The sequence below is a fragment of the Amphiprion ocellaris genome, chromosome 16, assembly GCF_022539595.1.
Source record: "Amphiprion ocellaris isolate individual 3 ecotype Okinawa chromosome 16, ASM2253959v1, whole genome shotgun sequence".
Lineage (NCBI taxonomy): Eukaryota > Metazoa > Chordata > Actinopteri > Pomacentridae > Amphiprion > Amphiprion ocellaris.
Window position 1 is genome coordinate 9402051 of NC_072781.1, and position 20111 is coordinate 9422161.

The window sequence follows — 20111 nt, forward strand, 5'->3', positions numbered from 1 at the left end:
TGTGTCTTGTGGCAAAGCAGCACACAGGCAAGCAAATTCCCTGCATTTGAAATGTCACCCACTTAACATATTTCTCCCCTGTCAGCATTTGCAATGGACCACTAACCTCTGTGTCCTCGAGTATCAAAGAGCTCCTTCCCTCGCTGTGGATTCCCATAAATCAGATGAATATGTATTTTCCAATCCCGTCCACGTGTATCAAATATTTGTTCCTCTTTGATGGGAAATAGTCATGAAGAGAGAGCACAATTTCCACCTTAGACAGAGGGCATGTCCACATATTTGTCAAAGTCATGTCTTTGTTTGATTTACTCACTATAACTTATCTAAAGTCTTGTTGCATCCATCTGTTACAATCCAGAGATGCGGATCTGTTTTTGAAAGTGATTTTATTGCTCTTTTAGTGACAGTTAAAGCTAGTTAAGTAACAGTGAGCTCTAGAAGTTTTTCCCCTTTTCCAGAGAAAGCACGCAGTGCAAAAAACACTGCAGAGATAACAGAAAAATATCTCAGATTGCCATTTTGACTAACACTAATCTGCTCCTTGTTTTCAAGTGCATCTGCTGTTAACTCGCCCATTACAGTATTTCACTTACAAGGCCTGAGACTTGTCACTGTGTCAACAAACCTCAAGCATGACCTATTTAGTGAAGACATGCAGATATACTTTGCTGAGACACTTTCTGCAGTGACAGTATGTCTTTTTTTTGCCCCTGGTTTCGTCTGTCAGGCTACTTAAACCCTGTGTTTAGTGAAGGCTTTGCAGACACTGCTCTCGACTTAAAAACTCTATATTATTTCATTTAAATATAATTTGAAGCTTAGCAGGCTACAATAATATCTCTGAAATTTAGGTCACATTTCTATTTATTTTCTTGGATCTAAGAAATGCACAAAGAACCGTTTCATTATTGGTGGTTTAAATACCATTCGCACTTATATATTTTTGTTTGATTGTTTTTGTTTGGTTAAAGAAGCCTCAGACAAAGTCCTTTCATTTGATTCCTGCCTCTGTGCCAAACGCACATACCAAATGAAGTTGTACATTATTGATCTCAGTTGGGGAACATTCTCTTTTCACTTCCTCCAAATGCAGAGAGCTCAGACTGCAGCTTCACCTACAAAACCCTTAAGCTTCTCGGGTTTCTTGCTCAAGGACAATTCTGCAGGGACGCTGCCTGCAGCACAGGGGCTTGAACCCAGTTATACCCCATAAAATATACATCAGATTTTCCAGCTTTCCTCCAGGAACTAATGTCTTTGACGTAGCAACAGTAAAGTCTCGATACTTGCTGGCAGACTCATTAGCGGAAGACTGAACTCTCTCCTTGTAGTGACCCACGGTAACCTGGTTTCCCTTCGTTCGACCACTTGGAATAAATAACGGTTGTCTAAAAAGCTCTAAGAAGAAAAGAACAATTGATGAGGAATAAAAATTTTCCAGATGGACTGTTAAAATAACCTCCAAAAATGCGGGCCCAGAAAGATTCCCTTTGTCCTCGATAATGACGCCCCAGAAAGCCAAGCTTATATTTCCATACAGGTCATCATGATCAAATGCATATTGGATCTTTTTCTGTAATACCAGGTTGTTAAAGTTGACTGCGAGTTTCCACAGCTGACGGTGCATTGCCATATCTCTGCAACTAATTGTGTTTTGTGCACGTCTGCTCTGTGCAGAATATGGGTGTAGTTTTGGCAGCCAGAGGAGTTTGGCGTATAGCTGACTTGAATCTGCTGCCAAATAAACTGCTTGCAAAACTCAGGGGTTTATGCTGTGTGTTTGCTGCATGCTTTGCTTTCTTCGGTAGTTAGCATGAATCATTCTTGGTTCTTTGTTTCCTCAGAGGCCTTTGGAGAAGCCGGATGGCCTGGATGTGTCCGACCAGAGTAAGGAGCACCCACAACACCTGTGTGAGAAGTGTAAAGTCCTGGGCTACTACTGCCGTCGTGTGCAATAATCATCTTAATCCAGAGGCTGAGAGCAACGTTTGGATCCCAAGTATCGCTCAACCACCATCGAGGCTTTTAACATCTTCCCAACCCAGCACACGTCCAGGTTTTTCCTCATCCATGCCCTGCACATAACATGGAGTCCTTTCCTCCTCACAAGCCTCCAATATAGACAGTAGCTCTAATACGCCTCTTTCTCCCTGAAGCCTTCCTTCCTTACAACAGCAATGAAACCATCATTGAACACAGACTTTAGACACTGCATTTCTTTTTCTATGACAGTATTGAGAATTACACCCAGGAATGAGAGGAACCTGAATGCCGAGGATCAATCTTATCTCTCAAAAGTAGTCTTCATCGGAAAAAAAAAAAACAAAAAAATTGCCAAAATCTTTTTTTAATGCCTTGTGTTTCAGAAACCACATAACCCGATTGATCCAACTCAGTGTTTAACAACAGTAAATTGTTGTATCAATGATTTAGCACCAGGCTTGTATTTCATTGGTGTCGCTGACAACATTGGTCTCAGTAGATTACCTCACCTTGGGGTTTGTTGGCTTTGTGTTTACAGAGATCTGCTTTTCCATTTCCCTGCCAAGTGAAGTGTGTGGCGATGTGATGAACGTTTAACCAGGGCCTCTCACGATGATATACGAGGCCTTTTGATGCCGTGCCGTATTAGGGTCAACAGCACATCTTATTAACTGTGAATTAACTGAGGGATAATGTGCCATACATCCCGAGCTTACATTTGGCCTATTTATTTTCTTGTTGTCAAGTGTGCAATTTGAATTTTAACTGGGACATAAAGAAATATTTTTTTTTGTATGTTTGTATATCACAATATTGTGTAACTGCTTCCACGTGTCTTTAGAAACTACTGTAGGTTCAGTTGTGTAGTCGCTCCTCGGCTAGATTTAGTGCATTGCTAACAGATGAGGTTTCATTCACCCTCCCTAGAGTATTTTTGCTACCACACAAATTCTCAAGTGCTGTAGTGTTAGGTAGATTTAAATGCTAGATTAGTAAACGTGTCACTGTAATTTCAAAGTAAAAGAAGGGTCAACGGAGAAGACGCTTTAGGAGCAGCTTCAGTAACAGTAACATGCTGCCACACATGTTTTCATCAGTGTTGAATATTCTGTTTTCCAAAACAGCTTGCCACAGTTTGATTAGCCTCATTAAATGTTACTCGACAGTTAAACTGTTCACCTAAAGCCTGATAAGAGTGTAAACAGGGGTTTGTAAAATACAAATGAAACGTTTGAACGAGATTCAGAATGACGTTACAGTTTTAGTGCCAGTTGATGCCTGGCAGCCTTAGCGGAGTCAATGAAGCAAAATGGAACTTTTCCAAGGGTTTGCACCCTTCAAAAACTATATCCAACAGCTAATTGCAGTGAAAAGAGTGTCTAGAGGAAGGTGAAGCTTTGGAGAGCTGCAATGATTTTCAGGTTGGTTCAGAGAAAGAATATGATTTGAAATAGAAGGGATGATTTGTGATGTGGTGATGCTGAAGATTTGTGGATATACTGAAAGTGATTGTGATTTAAGTTTACACTTGGATTTGTTTTTTTTATGGGGCCTACAATCATAAACCATGTCTTTAAAGGAAGAGAAGTACCCATTATGTTTACATACGTCACTGTGCAAATCTAAAGCACTACAGAGGAAATTAGTCGAGTTTTGACTTCTAGAAATCTGCCTTCCAAGGATCCTTGTAATAGGAATTGTGAACTATTTTATATGTACTGTATTTCTAGCCTTACAAAAGCTGGTCCATTATATTTTATACTGTAACATACTGTATGTGCCTTTAAAATTTTTAACTATCATGACTAAGATGCTATTTGACATTTTGAAAAGACATGGATTTAGGCTCAGAGGTGGAGCAGTATACAGTAGACAACAGAACTGAGAACACCCCTGTATGAAATCACTTAAATTTCATATGATTTCAAGCTGTATCCCCGCTCAATAATTGCATTATGTCTAAGTTGTGATTTCCAGCTTGAGTGCAAAAGGTGTTGGGAAGACAAGATTCATAAATGGCATCATTCCACAGTTTTTTGAATATGCCAAAACACTGGCTGACAAGATGACTCCCAGTCTGCAGAAAGGGGTATTTTAGTATGATAAGGATTCAAAACATTCGGCCAAAAGTTATGCAAGAGTTTCTAAAAAAGAAAAAGATTTTGGTTTTTTAAAGACCTGGCCAAGTACGTCACCAGACTTAAATACGATAGAACACCTTTTGGGTGTCTTTAAAGAGAAAGGTAGAGCAATACAACCCCTCCAGCAAAGAGCAGCTGGAAAAGATTGTGTCTGAAGTGTAACTCGGAAGCAATGCAATTACAGAGAGGTAACTGAATCTTTTCAGTGATGTTGCACATGGGTGTTCTCACTTCTGTTGTATACTGTATGAGCATGTGGTAACTGTGATGCATAGCAAGTCTGATGTAGGTTCAAGTTGTGACAAAGGACAAGCAAACGATAAAGCTCCTCTATTTGCGGTTGAACTGGCATGGTGGGTGTTCGCCTTAATGCAGTTTGCTGAGTTGGAGGCATGGGCTGAACCAGCATTTCCAGCTGGCAATAACAATCCTACTGTGGTCTGTTGTCATGGAATATCAACAAAGATGTTATTTCTTAGTCGATCCTCACAACACAATGAAGTTGCATATGAAACTGTGGACCTCACTCTTTGTTTTGTTATCTGTTGTAGTTATGTTTATCCAAGAAACCGTGGGTTTTGTCAAAAAATATACATGGTTACTTGCTTCGGTGGGAGTGGATGATAATGGTACATGACAGTGTGGGGAAATTTAATTAAATTCCATCTGTAAAGTTTAAAGGGCACTCCGGTGATTTAGTATTGCAGTTCCACCAAGTTGGGAGGCTTGCAAGAGACACTAAAGAATAGTTCATGCAGCTGAAGCTGACATATTCGCACTTATAGTATTTAGTGTGACTCACGCTCCAAAAATGCATTTTCAATAATGCAATCTCAATAGCATCTTTCAGTAGAGTCCCCTGCCTGGAAAAAGGATGATATTTTAAAAACTCTACACCCCCAGTTTGTAATACATATTATTTTTCTGAAAAAGTCTCTAAGCCTGAGTTGAGATACCTCCAGAAGAACTTATGCAACTGTTTTTACAGTCGGAGTTGTATTCTCTGTGGTGGTAAACTGAACATCGTGAGTAAAATTGATGGAGTGCCCCTTTAAAGGACAGATTGTGAATCTATATTAGGCCTAATCTGAATTAAAGCTTCTCCTTATTGGCCACCACTGTTGGGAACAATCCATTTTTTTTCTTACTGTTATCGTCTTTCTTGTGCTCCATGTGATGACACTAACTTTCGGAACCTTATCGTCCACATTGTACCACGTGGACGTAGTGAAAGGAATAGATACCAATGATGCCTTATGAACTAACCTCATAATCAAATAACAGTGTTATTGTGATTCACAGAGTTCTGGCAGAACATAAATGAGAAGTAGGTCTTGAGAAATCCTGTCAGAGAGTTTGATTCCGCCCAGAGACATGTTATGAGGAGGCCATTTTAAATGGCGAATCAAGAGCCAATGGAAGCAGCTGATACATTTACAAAAAAGAAGAAATCTCTGCTTTCAGACGTAGTGTCTTGAATTACATATACTTGACTTTTCTAATACCTTTTCAGTTCAAAATTGTTATTTTCTATGAATGAGATGTGTATTTTGGAACACTTAATAGATGTTGAAAATTTTAAAGCAATCTGCAAAAACTCAAGAGTTATTTCCCTGACAAAGATAGATTATTTTATGTATATATTTGATGGCCATCATTTTCAATGATAGTAGCTCTTTTAAAGTGTTAAGCAATATCAAAGCTTTTTTTGTGTGAAGAAGGGCCTATTGCTGAGAAATAATCAAAGCTGGGAGTTTTTTTTTTCTTTGTTTTACAATAATCTAAAGGGTTATCCTGCAGAAATATTTATGGAAAGACTTTTTACAACACTTTTTGTATAGAATATGCAACAAAGTTACACTAAGAAGGAAATATTGATGTCTACATAGAATATTATTAAAAAAGCTGGTACATAATTAATAACCTTTCAATTATAAGCCATTGTATTTTTGTGTTTTAGTTTATGATGTTATCAGTTTTGAATAACCCACGTTATTCAGTTGCATTGTGACTAATTATGAGCGGTCATTTACATCCACGCAGACGCATGTATTCGTTTTGTAAACAACATTATGAAGATATATTGTGTTAACATGCAGAAATCTTGTTTTTGTTTTGTTTTTTTTCTTAATTAGTGATGGATACTCACCACTGTATAAGCACATTAAACTGTGAGATGTAGTTTGCTTAAAGCAGCGATGACAAGAAACTATTATAAAATGTTATGGTGTTATTAGTAGTATTGGTAGGGAGTGTATACTTTTGTCAAGAAAGCGTGTGTGACAAAGAACTATTTTAGAGTTTGCATGTGCATGTGTTTGGTTTTGAATGAAATATTCTTTTGTGCAATGTATACTTATTTAAATACTTTACAGTAGTTTGCTACAGTACATATTGTTTTTAACATTATAAGCAAATTCTGATTGTTATTAGTCCTGAAGTATTTCATTTACCGCAAATGTAGCCTGTGCAGATAATACGTATTTACTGAATGTAACGTGTTAACACTTATGTGGTCAAGTTGGAAAGTTATGTTTGTATTCTTTGCTGTCTGTATCACTTGAGATGTTTGTCATGCAGTATTGCAATAATGTAATATTTGAATTGGACAGAACGCAGGCGTGAGGTTGGGAAGACAATGATTCTGGGAAACAAGGACAGTGGTGGTTTCGAGAGTCGACCACAGGTCTGTTTTTCATGTCCATGAAACGGCATTCCAAAATGTGCCTTATTTGTTAGTTGGGAAAACATTTTAGTGCTTTAGTGCTGTTGAGAGTTTGATGAATAAAAGTCATATTGAATTAAGACTGCTTGGATTGCGCTGTTTAATTTGCTTGGATCTGCTGCTGAATTGATGTCAGCAGTAACTGGGAGGTGTTCACTCTGCTGTTCGTTTTCAGCCAAAAGCAACACATTGTTTTCTGAGTAATATTCATTACTGAGAATAAGTTTTCCCCAACGCTCTGCAGTGTCCTTGAGTGCAAGGTTGAAGTCTTGAACAAGACTGAGCATATACATTATGATAAAGAGGTTTTTAATGGATTATTCATGGTGGTTGTGTAACACAGATGGGGGAGAGGCTTGAAAAACTTTTTTTCCCCTCACTTTCCATGAAAGTGCTGAGAGATAACAGACACATAAAGCTGCCAGGACTTGATTTCAACATTTCAAGTCCAACTGTGGACATGAAAACCAAAACACATCAAAAAGGACACCAGCTGACATTAGCGCTGTGTGATAAATGTAGACGTTTACAGAAGAACCAGTTTGTACCAGTTGTAAAGATGTCATTGTTTTGTATGTGTATTAAATGTTGGCCACAGCGCCATTGTCTCTCCAGCCAAGTTTCCATGCACAATATTGGACATGCATTCCAAATAACTAAAACTAAACCGGAGGGTGGGGACCCAAATTATATCAAGTTTGTTACAACGTCTCGAGCTCAAACAGAGTGAGAGCTGAAAAGTCTCTATAGCAACAATGTAATCTGAGAATTCAAACAAACGGTGGAAGGTCAGTGCGCATATGGTTTCATTTAGGAGCAAGAGCTGCTTTTTCACGTCGCTTCATTATTTACTTTCATAAAGTATTAGCTCGATAAGCAGCACCACCCAGTCTCTGGCTTTCAGACATGTCCTGGCCTCCTTTTCTCCCCCTCGCTTCAAGACGCTCTGCGTTTCCAATAAAGAGGCAGCGAAGGAAAAGCAGCCTACACGCGAGCTGAAGACATTTTCAGGTTACTCTGTGGTTCCAGCAGATTAAATCATCTGCACCGACTGTGTCTAATGAAGCCAGATTCCACATGTCCGTCATCTGTCAACTGCATTCATGTGATTCTTCAGCTCCAGTGTAGGTGGATGTCACATCCTGCTCTGATGGACAGGAAGTCAGTTTCTGCTCGAGCCTGTGTCTAAAAAAAGCTGCTGGATCATTTCCGGGAAGCTTTAAAACCAGCAGGGTCGGTGGCACATGACAGCAAATGTCTTGTACTGAGACCAGAGCTAGTAAAATCTGAAAATTGTCATTTATTTGGCAGTAAACAGAGATTAACTGCACAGTAACTTTATACAGTGGATGGCTTAGCACTTGGACACAAAGTAGATTGGCCAAGTTAAAACTTAACTTTCTCACACACTATATCAACATTTCATACTGATTTGGAGCATAAAATCATAAATCTCTGGATCTCGTGACAAAATGATTAATGGTAAAAACTGCAAATCTGAGTTAAGAACAGAATCACCTGGGACAGTTCCTCCTTGGAAGCATCATGAATCAGGAAGGGGAGATAAAGTAAATAGCAAATGGTTGCATATTGAGTCATCGGACAGAAGTCTGTGAATGGTCTTAGGGTGTTATTTGATCTCCCCACAGTCAGTGATGACAATTTTTTTGATCACACCGCCATCGTGTAAACCAAAGGATTCCATCTTGGTGACCACATCCATACCGTCCTTCACCTGCCCGAACACCACATGTTTACCATCAAGCCTGTCGAAAGAAAATTCAAAAAGTGACTTGTGACTGGTTAGGTCTGGATGGGGCAGAGCTAAGATGACTGATGGAAGAGTTCTACAAAGTATTTACCATTCGGTTTTAGTGGTGCAGATGAAGAACTGCGAGCCGTTGGTGTTCGGCCCTGAATTTGCCATTGAAAGTGTCCCTGCACAGATCAAAAAGCCAATCAGCTGATGCACTCATCAGGATCTTTTAGTCCCTTTTAATCCTGATCCAGTGACCGTAGCACTGATGCAAGTCAACAAGTGTGTTAGGGGAAAAACCAGCTTGTTTCTCTTCTCTGAAACTGACGCAAACTGTGATTATGCAACACAAGACGAAGCACCAAATAATCTCCATGTGGATAAAGTTTGTTCAGGAAAAGGAGTTATTTTGATTAGTGTATGCTGACTCCCAAAAAAAGTAGGTCATTCACACAAGGATTGCAAAATCTATACAACCAGTGGTTTTAGTACCGCATGAGATTGGACACTGCCATCTAGTGGACAGGCAGCTTTATTAAAATAGACATCAATCTGGTAAATACAAGATAAGAGCAGCAGTTTGCATCTATTTTTCGCATTCCAGTCTAATTGTTCAGCCTTCAAAAAGGAATAAAGTTGTGAAAATGATCAAAATTCACACATTTGAGATTCTGAAGCAAGAGACAACTTGGCATTAATGCTACAAAAATGACTAAGTATTAGATTTGCACATGATCTGCTATTCAATTGAGTGACTACTTCTTATAGTGCACAAGAAACTTGGAAACATAGTCTGAAAGCACCTTTTTCAGCCTTAGAACACATATGCCTAATGTAGGGATAAAGGATCGTTTAATTAGTCCTATAAACAGGGATAAGGTAGTTCATAACGAACATTTAAAACAACACACACAGGAATAAAGTGTATTCCAACAGAGGAATAACATCATTACAAATTTACCCAACAAGTTTAATAAGACCCAACAATGTTTATTATATAATCTTACTCACTAATTTAATATAAAGGTTAATACCCCACAAAATATAGGCACTTCAAATTTACCAGACTAATAAGTGATCAATGCTGATAATTATTAATGCTCACTAGATTAAATCTTAAGCTTTTGACTAAGAGATGGTTTGACTAATTTGCGAAAAAAGGTTTCGATCCTACAAAGATATACACACTATCATATTAATTAAAAACAGTCATGCAAAGCTGAATTGCTCACTGATTTACACTGTGTAGAAAAACACGTTTTAAAATAGAAAAATAGAAGTTAAAACTTAATGAATCCAAAGATTCCCAATCAACAAACTGTGAACATGTACCTGGACCGGTGTGTTTCAATTTGAAGTTTTCACCTTTAAATGTTTTCCCATAAATAGATTTGCCTCCTGTGCCGTTGTGGTTGGTGAAATCTCCTCCCTGTGAAGAGAGATCACACAACACTAGACAAATGTGGCAAACATATTCTTGCACTAACCTGCTTCCTTCATGTAGATCTCACCTGACACATGAACTCAGGTATGACTCTGTGGAACACTGATCCCTTGTATCCAAAGCCATGTTCCCCAGTGCACAGAGCTCTGAAGTTCTCTGTGGAGTTTTATTGGAATAAAAACAAATCAAGAACAGGGAGAAAACATCGTGAGCTGCTATATTATAAGAAAAAAAAAAGTGTTTACCTGCAGTTTTTGGCACTGCGTCTGCATGCAGCTGCAAGATAACACAAATCACATTCAGATTGCACAGCTGATATCTGCTGCAGGTGACACCAAGGACTAATGGAGCTGCTAGCATGCTAAGCTAACTAGCTACCTGGATGGTTATCCTCCCCAGAGGCTCACCGTCCGCCTCCACGTCCAGAAACACCAGCGGGTTCTTGGCGGCTCCGGAGGAGAACAGCCTGGCAGCGGAGATGCCCACAGAGCTGAACCTGAGGCGGTTTTTCACCTGGATCATCGCTGCTCAGCTGACAGGAGGAGCTGCAGGCCATCAGTGTTTACATGTGGAGTCCCACAAACAAGCAGCAGGGAAACAAACAGCGACACCACGTGGCAGGAAAGAGAAGGACAGACTTCCTGCTATTCCAACTGTGGAAGCTCAACGTTTTGTTTCTATTTATGTATTAATTGTGTATTTATCCTAATTTGTTATCAATGTATTTTTTTTGATTGTTTCAAATTGTTGTTTTTTTTTATTGTTTCGGACAGTTTAGTGTTCCAAAGTCTGTCTAAGTGTTCCAGAGTGTTTCTATAGTTGTGACTGTTCCATAGTTTTTTTGTTTGTCTCAGATTTTTTTGCAGAGTTCCGGAGTGTTCCTATGTGTTTCTTTTTTTTAAACGGTTTTTTTTTTGGTCCTTTTTGCCTTTATTGTAGTGCACAGTGGAAAGAAAGGCAGGAAAGATGGGGAAAAGACTAGAGGAAAGACATGCAGTAGACTCAAGCCCATGACCGCTGCATCGGGGGCTATAGCTCCTGTTTATGGGTCACCTGCTTGACCCCTTGAGCTACAGAGTCACCCGTTCTTATGTGTTTCAGAGTGTTTCAGAGTTGTTGTTTTTTTCTGTGTTCTAGAGCGTTTGAGTTTTCCACACTGTTTCAAAGTGTGGCAGAGTGTTTCTATGTGTTTGTGGTTGTTCCATAGTTTTTCCATTTATTGATGTGTCTTTCAGAGTATTCCAGTGTTGAAGATTGTTGTAAAGTGTTCAGGAGTGTTCCTATGTGTTTCTGATTGCTTCAGATTGTTTGCATGTTTTCTGTGTTTTCTGTTTCAGTGTGTTCTGAAGTGTTTCTAAGTATTCCAGTGTTTCCATGTTTTTTTTTTTTGTTTTTTTTTTTGTTTTTTTTGGGGGGGGGGGGGGGGGGGGGTGTTAGAGTGTTCCAGAGTGTGTCTGACTGTTTCTTTTCCAGATTGTTTGTTGTGTGTTCCAAACTGTTTCGAAGTGTTCCGGAGTGATTTTGTATGTTTCTGTGTTTTTTCAGAGTGTTTGAATTTTCCGATTTGTTTTGAAGTGTTCCGGAGTGTCTCTGAGTGTTCTGATTGGAAAACAGAAACACCTCTGGAACAAATTGAGTGTTGCAGACTGTTTCTTAGTGTTCCAAAGTGTTTCTGTCATAAACATCATCACCTGAGCAACTCCATCCACTGAGGAAGAAGAACGCCTTATTTTCTGACATAGAGAAAAAGTAAACAACAAAACAAAACAAAACATCAAATTTCTATTGTCCTGGTTAAAAATGGGATTTAAATTAGCCAACTGTGCACAAAAAGTTAGATTCCCACTCTGGTCAGATGTGGCTTTAAAGTACGCAGACATGCCTTTGACCAATAACTATAAAATGGCACCTTGACATGCAGCGTTTTTCAAATGACATGATGCCACAAATGACAAACGAAAGATAACATTGTTGGTATCCTGGATGCTGGCATGATGGCAGTTAAGGCTGTAGCCAGCATTTGAATGTCCACAACTGTAAAATGTTATCATCTAGGAAATCGTTGGAAAAAACAAGGTACTGACTTCCTGGTTTGTGTACTAATATTTTTGTTCAGTATTAATGGTCTTTGTAGGAGATGTTTTGTTTCCAATCTGCTTTTAAATTGTCCTTTAACTTGGTTTGGCAAGACTACTGAATGACCATTTCGGAATTTAGTTAGGTAAAGTTGGCAAGATATTCACAGATTCGGACTTCCGGCATCAATAACTCATGAGATATACGTGGTAAAAACATAAACAATGCCTCTTTCCCATCGTTGTAAGCTAGACAATGTACTACAAGGCCAGTTTTATCAAAAGTCGCTGTCTTTCAAGCTGCAGAAATAACATTGATGTCTATGCGCAGCTGGCTGTGCGACGAGTGAACAGGGACCGTCTGCAAATAGCAAAACCGCTGCAACAGCGAAGAGAGACACTACACAAATATTCCATTATTTAACTTTTATATACTGTAGTGTCACCAAATTTACTGCAGCCATCAGTTGTCTCCTGCTGGTCATACTACAATGCTTGGTTTGACACTAAATACAAAATCTGAATTTTAAGGATTTTTATTATTTTATTAGTCATAAAATTCAATAACTTCACTCTTATGCACTGTTGTGCCACCAAAATCACTGGAGCCTTCAATTATCTCCTGCTGGTCATACTACAACTCTTGGTTTGACATTAAGTAAAAAATCTGAATTTTAAGGAATTTTTATTATTTTATTATTATTTTATTAGTCATAAAATTCAGTAACTTCACTCTTATGAATTGTAGTATCACCAAAATCATTGGAGCCTTCAGTTGTACCCTGCTGGTCATACTACAACTCTTGGTTTGACATTAAGTAAAAAATCTGAATTTTAAGGAATTTTTTATAGTAAATAAAATTCAACCACTTCACTCTTAAACACTGCAGAAAAAATAAACTCCATCCAACCATCAAAAGGTCCTACTGATCATACCTTCAGGTTTTTTCTTCCAAGCATTGTCCGTACAGTCCTTAACTTGGAAAATATTATTAGGTGTTTAACATTATGGTTTAAATGAATCAGTTAACGCTGCAGCCTTGTAAGAAGGCATCTGACCGTCTTTCTTCCCAATCATCAGTACTTGAGGAGACAGGCTAAACAGTTTAGTTTGGTATATTGGTGTTATCTGATCCTCTCTTTGATGAGGATTCCAAGTTCCATTACTATTCAGTATCATGTATTTGGACAAACAGGTGCATTGTGGATCTAAAAATATAGCACCACATACATCAAGAGAAGAGCCATCAAAGCTAATTTACTCATAATCCTTAAACTTCACACACAAGCACGCACACTAAATAGTGTGCACAAGTTCACATGGCAATAAACAACCCAAATAAAATAAAATTCAGTTACTTTTGGTTATTAATGTTCCACAATCTACCAAAAAAATGGATGAGCACTTTTATCTGTTACAACAAAAAATATTTGAGATATATAACAACAATTTCATTACTAATAAAAAATTCCTTAAAATTCAGATTTTTGATTTATTACCAAACCAAGAGTTGTAGTATGATAATCAGGAGCCAACTGATGGCTCCAGTGAATTTGATGACACTACAGTACATAAGAGTGAAGTTATTGAATTGAATTACTAATAAAATAATAATAAAATTCATTAAAATTATTAAAGAATGTTTTTATATCAAACCAAGAGTTGTAGTATGACCAGTAGGAGTCAACTGATGGCTCCAGTGATTTTGGTGACACTACAATGTATAAGAGTGAAGTTATTGAATTTTATTACCAATAAAAATTCCTTAAAATTCAGATTTTGTATTTAATATCAAACCAAGGGTTGTACTATGACAGTCAGGAGACAACTGATGGCATCAGCGAGTTTGGTGACACTACAGTACATAAGAGTGAAGTTAATGAATTTTATGACTAATAAAATAATAATAAAATAATAAAAATTCCTTAAAATTCATATTTTTTACTTAATGTCAAACCAAGAGTTGTAGTATGACCAGCAGGGCACAATTGAAGGCTCCAATGATTTTGGTGATACTACAATTCATAAGAGTGAAGTTATTGAATTTTATGACTAATAAAATAATAATAAAATAATTAAAATCCCTTAAAATTCAGATTTTTTACTTAATGTCAAACCAAGAGTTGTAGTATGACCAGCAGGAGATAATTGAAGGCTCCAGTGATTTTGGTGACACTACAGTGCATAAGAGTGAAGTTATTGAATTTTAGGACTAATAAAATAATAATAAAATAATAAAAAAATCCTTAAAATTCAGATTTTGTATTTAGTGTCAAACCAAGCATTGTAGTATGACCAACAGGAGACAACTGATGGCTGCAGTAAATTTGGTGACACTACAGTGTATAAAAGTTAAGTTATTGAATATTTGTATAGTGTCTCTCTTCGCTGTTGCAGCGGTTTTGCTATTTGCAGACGGTCCCTGTTCAGTCGTTGCACAGCCGGCTGCTCATAGACATCAATGTTATTTCTGCAGCTTGAAAGACAGCGACTTTTGATAAAACTGGCCTTGTAGTACATTGTCTAGCTTACAACGATGGGAAAGAGGCATTATTTATGATTTGACAACGTATATCTCATGAGTTATTGATGCCAGAAGTCCGAATTTGTGAATATCTTGCCAACTTACCTAACTTCGGAATTTTTATGCATTTACACTTTGTCTTTGAATTAAATTAGATAGCGATTACATTTTTAATCAGCTGTTTATTCAACTGTACTCTAAATATTCAGAGAAATGGAAGGTGTTTGAGAGTTACAATTCTGGTCTCTGTTAACCATATATACATTTTAACTAACTGGCACTGAAGAGCACATTTTTCCACTCTAATGCAATGCAATATTCCTGCTTAAAGAAACTTACTGTGATGAATAAAGCTCAAATTTTAAACAAATGCAAGAGATGTGTATTGATGTGTGTTCAGGTACATGATTGATAATTATTCGTTTAAGGTTTTCTCTACTTCATTATGCGCCTGTAAAGTTGTCATATTGTAACTGTGTTGTCAAAATATACTGTTCCGCATTCTAAAAGGGGCACAATGAAAATCCTAAAACTGTTCACAAGTATCACAAAGTCCTATTTAGCTTTGAAACAGCCTTTAAAATGTGCAAATGCTGGATTGTTTTTAATATTGAATCTGAACAACAAAGAAGTCTATAATGACCGAACTACTAATTATCAAGCGTTGGTACTGGCGCCAGTTTTCTGGGAACTTATTAGTCTCAGTGTTGTATTGTTTCAGTTTCACTTGTCTGAGTCGACCAGAATATGTGAGCTTATGCTGTGTTTGTCTGGAACTGCTGAAAGTTACTTGGATCGATCACGAAATTGCTCCGAGGACCACAGAAGCGTTTAACGCTCCAATCTGTGGCTCACTGATTAATTGAGAAACAAAGCTGCTGATTATTCGCGATGGTAATTGAATCGATACACTCTCATTCAGTATTAATTTCAGCTCATAGGATAGAAAATAACTTGTTGCTTGCTACATATTCTCTGTTCATTAACAAGTTATTTAGGTGGTGAAGTCAAGATGAACCTTTTGCATGGCAGAAACTCTGACGTGATTGTAGGAAGAAGACGGTGCCATTACGCACATTAAAAGGTCACTGAAAGTGATGCAACTGAAGGAAATTCAGCCATTGTTAACTAAAAACAGCCTGTTGCCCATCGAGATGTTTTTTGTTCTAAATGAAATTAGTCTGGGAACATTTTGTGAAGTTCTAGCACAGTTGTTTTGTTTTAGTTTTCAAGAGTTTTCTTAAAGGCACAATAATGTCCTCTGAAGACATTCTAAAAATATTTGGTGACACCACTACAAGGTCATTATGCCCTAACATTCCAGAAACGTTTTCTGAATGTTGCTTGAGAATGATTTTCCTTTTATAGAAGATCATTTTATAGTGTGTCACCTCAACAACTCCTAAAATATCCTCAGAATGTTGCAACAAAATGTTCTATCATTGTTAATATATCGCATTACAGAAATGTTTTATATATATCTAACTATCAAACTACATTCTCTCATTTGAGGCTTGATAGCATCTAAAAAAATATCTTTAAATGCTGGTGTGAGAATATTTTTCGGAATTTGTTATCACATAACAGAATCTGTGGCTGTGACAACATCCTTTAAAACTGGGGTGTCAAACATACGGCCCATGGGCCAAAACTGGCCCGCCAGAGTGTCCAGTTCGGCCTGTGGGACGACCTTGTAAAGAGTTAATATTGCAGAGATGACATTAAATGCAATTTTTCAATAAACTCACTGCTATTGTTAAATCTGCCCACTGTACTGCCACAACTTTTATGTATTTTTTATGTTTACATTTTATTAATGTACAAAGCAGGGAGACAACTTCACCTTAACAACCTTAATCTTCCTTAATAGTTCCCATTTAGTTTGCTTGATGTGCCAGTTCAGGTGGTCAGGATTACTACACAGATGTGGAAATGAATGCAAATTTAAAAAAAATCTCTATATCTTCACAAGTTTTTTTGATCATAAAGCAAATTACTGTATTGTTCAGTTCCAGATACCTGTTAACTGTTCAGTAACTGTTTTGTACCTTTGTAGACACACTTTAGTTTGTAAGTTTGAATGCACAAATGATAAACTGAGGCATAATATTGTTGAAATTGAACTTAATTTCCTTAAGAAATTTCAGTTTGTTCATAATGTTTTGCAAAAAGGTAGTTCCTTAAATGTTCAGAATGTACTTTTTTGCACTAAAACAAAGGGGAAATTTTGGAGTTATTGTTTTTTATATGTAATTATGCTTTGATTTTACTGGTACGGCCCACTAGAGATCAAACTGGGCTCAATGTGGCCCCTCAACTAAAATGAGTTTGACACCCCTGCTTTAAAACGTTATGTTACTTCACTTTTAACCTGATAGGAACATTATTTTAAAATGCTAAATATGCCAAGGTTCTCTTGAAAACACAATTAGAACCTGTATTTAATGTTGGCCAATGTTGTGACTCCCTGTCAGGTGGTTATTCTGAGCTACTGAGAAAGAAATATGTTGGTTGCACTTTGTATGTCAAAACACACAGAGGCCATTACTTGTGTTTCATCTGAATACATATTTATTAGATAAATATTAGGATGTCACGTCATCTAACTACATACAGATTTGCAAGACTAAAAATCACAATGTTCTTCTGACCAGTTTAGAATATGAAATGATTGTACATAGAATGTACAAAACCAAATAGACAACTGCCACTTGTGCCAATCACTTCAGATTGTACCTTTATAGCATGTTCTGCCAAATTGCATAAAAATTATAAATTTGAGAAAATTTCTTTTTACAAACTGTAAATTTGGAAACAACCCCTTAAGAGCCACTCAAAGCTCGATGTCTCCGAGTCCAAATTATACCTCAAAAGGTTTGAATAATTTCGTAGCACCTTTATAAAGTACACAGGTAATAGCGAAATACACACAAGTTTAATATTACACAAAGGAAAAATGTCTTTTCTTTTTCTTGAACCCCGCGTGGAGGGGCACATAAAGTATCTTACATAAATGAACAGGCATGGTTAGAGAGGTCTGCACAGACGCAATCAAACACAGACTCATTTTCCCAATTCAATGTCTGACAGGAGGATGCAAGCTTTACAAATTCTAAATACACTATGCACACTCCCACTGGAGAAAATGAATACATTTCTGTTAATGTGTCTCTATTTGTCATTTACATTATATACAAATATCCCTTACATCCCTGACCCCACCCTGAATCCTCTGCCACAACCTCCCCATGTAATGCAAATAGGTGGGGGGGTGGGTCTTCCCCAAATTTCATTTTACAATATTAACCGTGTTCTCTTTTTAAATCCTCAGCTCAATTTCCAACGTCTGCAATCAGACAGTACAAATTGTGAAAATTACGAGACGTGATTCTGTGAAAGGTTACAGTTATAATTACACACTGTGTAGGGAAATAAAACATCCCAATGCGGCAGTGCATTGTCTTCAACAAACATAGAAACAAACACAAACAACACTGGATTCCTCAGCTGTGCTATATGCAGGTGATTTGACAGTTTTGAAAACTAGCAAAGTCAAATTTGGTTCTTCAAATGGAATACAAAACTTAAAAGGGGGATCTTTTTATCCAACAACATGTGTATTTTCAATTAATTGTCTGTACTGCATATAACTGTGTAAACCAAATTATACCAGTCATCGAAACACTGGACAAAAATAATAACTTAAAACAATTTTAAAAAATGTGATGAAAATACACACGTATGGTTATCAAAAGCTCATTTTCAGACCTCGAAACAATCCAGACGACATTTTGCACATTCTCACTTTAAATAAAGAGGATGAGGTCACTTATTCCAATAATATTAAACAAACACATTTTGGAGAAATTTGGACCTCTAAGCTGCATTATCAATCTTTTAGATAGAAAAAAGCAGCTTGTTTAAAGCTGACCAATTATTCAACATGTATACAAAAAAATAAAAAATGAAAATAACTCACTTACAGTTTGCCTGTAGAGTAATTCAAAAACTCCTTTTCGCTGATGCATTGTCACACGGTAATGGAAAAACTGTACACAATACACAGGTACTCAATACAAGACCAGTGAGAGTGCATTTGGATCATATCCTTATAATATTGGACTGGTTATTAGGGACTCTGTGTGTGTGTGTTTGTAAGTGTGTGTGAGTGTGTGTAGTCCTTGACAGACACACAGTACCATGTATTTGCCATTAATAGTTAGGTACAGTACTGTACAGTCACAACATATTCACAAAGGGTATATACAACAGCTCTGGAAACACTGTTGGATCATGCAGGATGTTTTTTTCTCAAAAGGATGCAGTACAACAGTAACAAAACGACAAAAGGAAAGATCAGTACAGTCACACAGATGTTTTTTCTTTTTATAAAATACAGTGATGTAAAAACCTCTGCAGATGTTTAAATCCTGCTCTTACACCAACGTAACATCCACACCCAACCCCTTACAAAAAGCATAGGACAACTGTGGTGTATCTGATTAAATTCACTGTGGGACAAAGATTAAAACATATAGAAAGACAACAATAAAAACACGGATGAATTTGAAATAAAATAATAAATATAAAGACAAGTGAGAAGATGATTTGATCAAGCACATTTAGGCTGGAAAAAGACAACAGGAGCTGTTGGCACACATGCACTTGTGATCACAAATGGTGCTGAATTTGATGAAAACATTACAATAAATACGCAAGAACAACAGCAGACTGGGCAGAGAACGGGAACTGAAACAGCTCTTTGAGTCGATTGTTTTCTTTCCCTCCCATTCACCGTTTTTCTTCCCTCCTCTGTCTCAAACTTTCTCTCCCCACTGTCTTTCACATACACTCGCAGGCAAACAAAAGAGGACATGTAAACAGACACACACATGTAGCCATACACACACACACACACACACACTGACACACTCACACACACTAACATTGCACAATGTGCGCTCGTTTCCTTTGTTGACACTCAAGGACATTTTAATGTGTCCTCTTAGTGCTCTGATTCTGATGAGTTCCAGTTCTTCAACTGTCACACACACTGGGAAGTCTGGGGATGAGGGGGGTCAAAGGTCACGGCATACGCCAACGTTTTGGAAGAACACATTTCAAATAGGATAAAAACGCTCTTACAAGACAATGGTTTTCCCTCCGACTCTCGTCTTTTTTCAAAAACGAAAATAAATTTTACAAAAAGACCAAAAAAAAAAAAAAAAGCTACAACACTTCCTAGAGCCCACAAGGCTCCTGTCTCCTCTGTGTTGTTTACATATAATGATTATAGCTGCACAGTTTTCAGTTGAAAAGTCACAAATATCATATGTGTGTGTGTGTGTGTGTGTATATATATATACATATATATGTGTATATATATATATATATATATATATATATATATATATATATATATATATATATATATATATATATATATATATATATATACA

The 20111-nt window shown here is 37.2% G+C and overlaps 2 protein-coding genes across 2 annotated transcripts in view; one reads left to right on the plus strand and one right to left on the minus strand.

Annotated features, from left to right (window-relative positions):
- zcchc24 (zinc finger, CCHC domain containing 24) overlaps positions 1-6934 on the plus strand; it is a 35206-nt gene extending 28272 nt beyond the window's left edge. Inside the window, exon 4 of the mRNA XM_023278276.3 lies at positions 1848-6934. Coding sequence (XP_023134044.1) covers positions 1848-1961 — 114 coding nt within the window. The 3' untranslated portion in view covers positions 1962-6934. The remainder of the gene's footprint in view (positions 1-1847) is intronic.
- Positions 6935-8132: 1198 nt separating this feature from the next.
- On the minus strand, positions 8133-10642 carry ppifa (peptidylprolyl isomerase Fa). The gene is made up of 6 exons (XM_023278257.3): positions 10431-10642; positions 10298-10328; positions 10120-10208; positions 9941-10037; positions 8715-8790; positions 8133-8618 (listed from the first exon to the last, which is right to left on the minus strand). Exons 1-6 carry the CDS (start codon positions 10572-10574, stop codon positions 8483-8485), a joined length of 573 nt encoding a protein of 190 aa, XP_023134025.2. The 5' UTR covers positions 10575-10642; the 3' UTR covers positions 8133-8482.
- Positions 10643-20111: the final 9469 nt, after the last annotated feature.

What these genes read in the sequence shown, in the direction of transcription:
- ppifa (XM_023278257.3), bottom strand. Translation starts at nt 10,574, where the DNA reads ATGATCCAGGTGAAAAACCGCCTCAGGTTCAGCTCTGTGGGCATCTCC. An exon ending in TGGGGAGGATAACCATCCAG is followed by an intron (nt 10,329 to 10,430) that starts GTAGCTAGTTAG and finishes GTTATCTTGCAG; the next exon opens with CTGCATGCAGACGCAGTGCC. An exon ending in TGCACCACTAAAACCGAATG is followed by an intron (nt 8,619 to 8,714) that starts GTAAATACTTTG and finishes TTCTTTCGACAG; the next exon opens with GCTTGATGGTAAACATGTGG.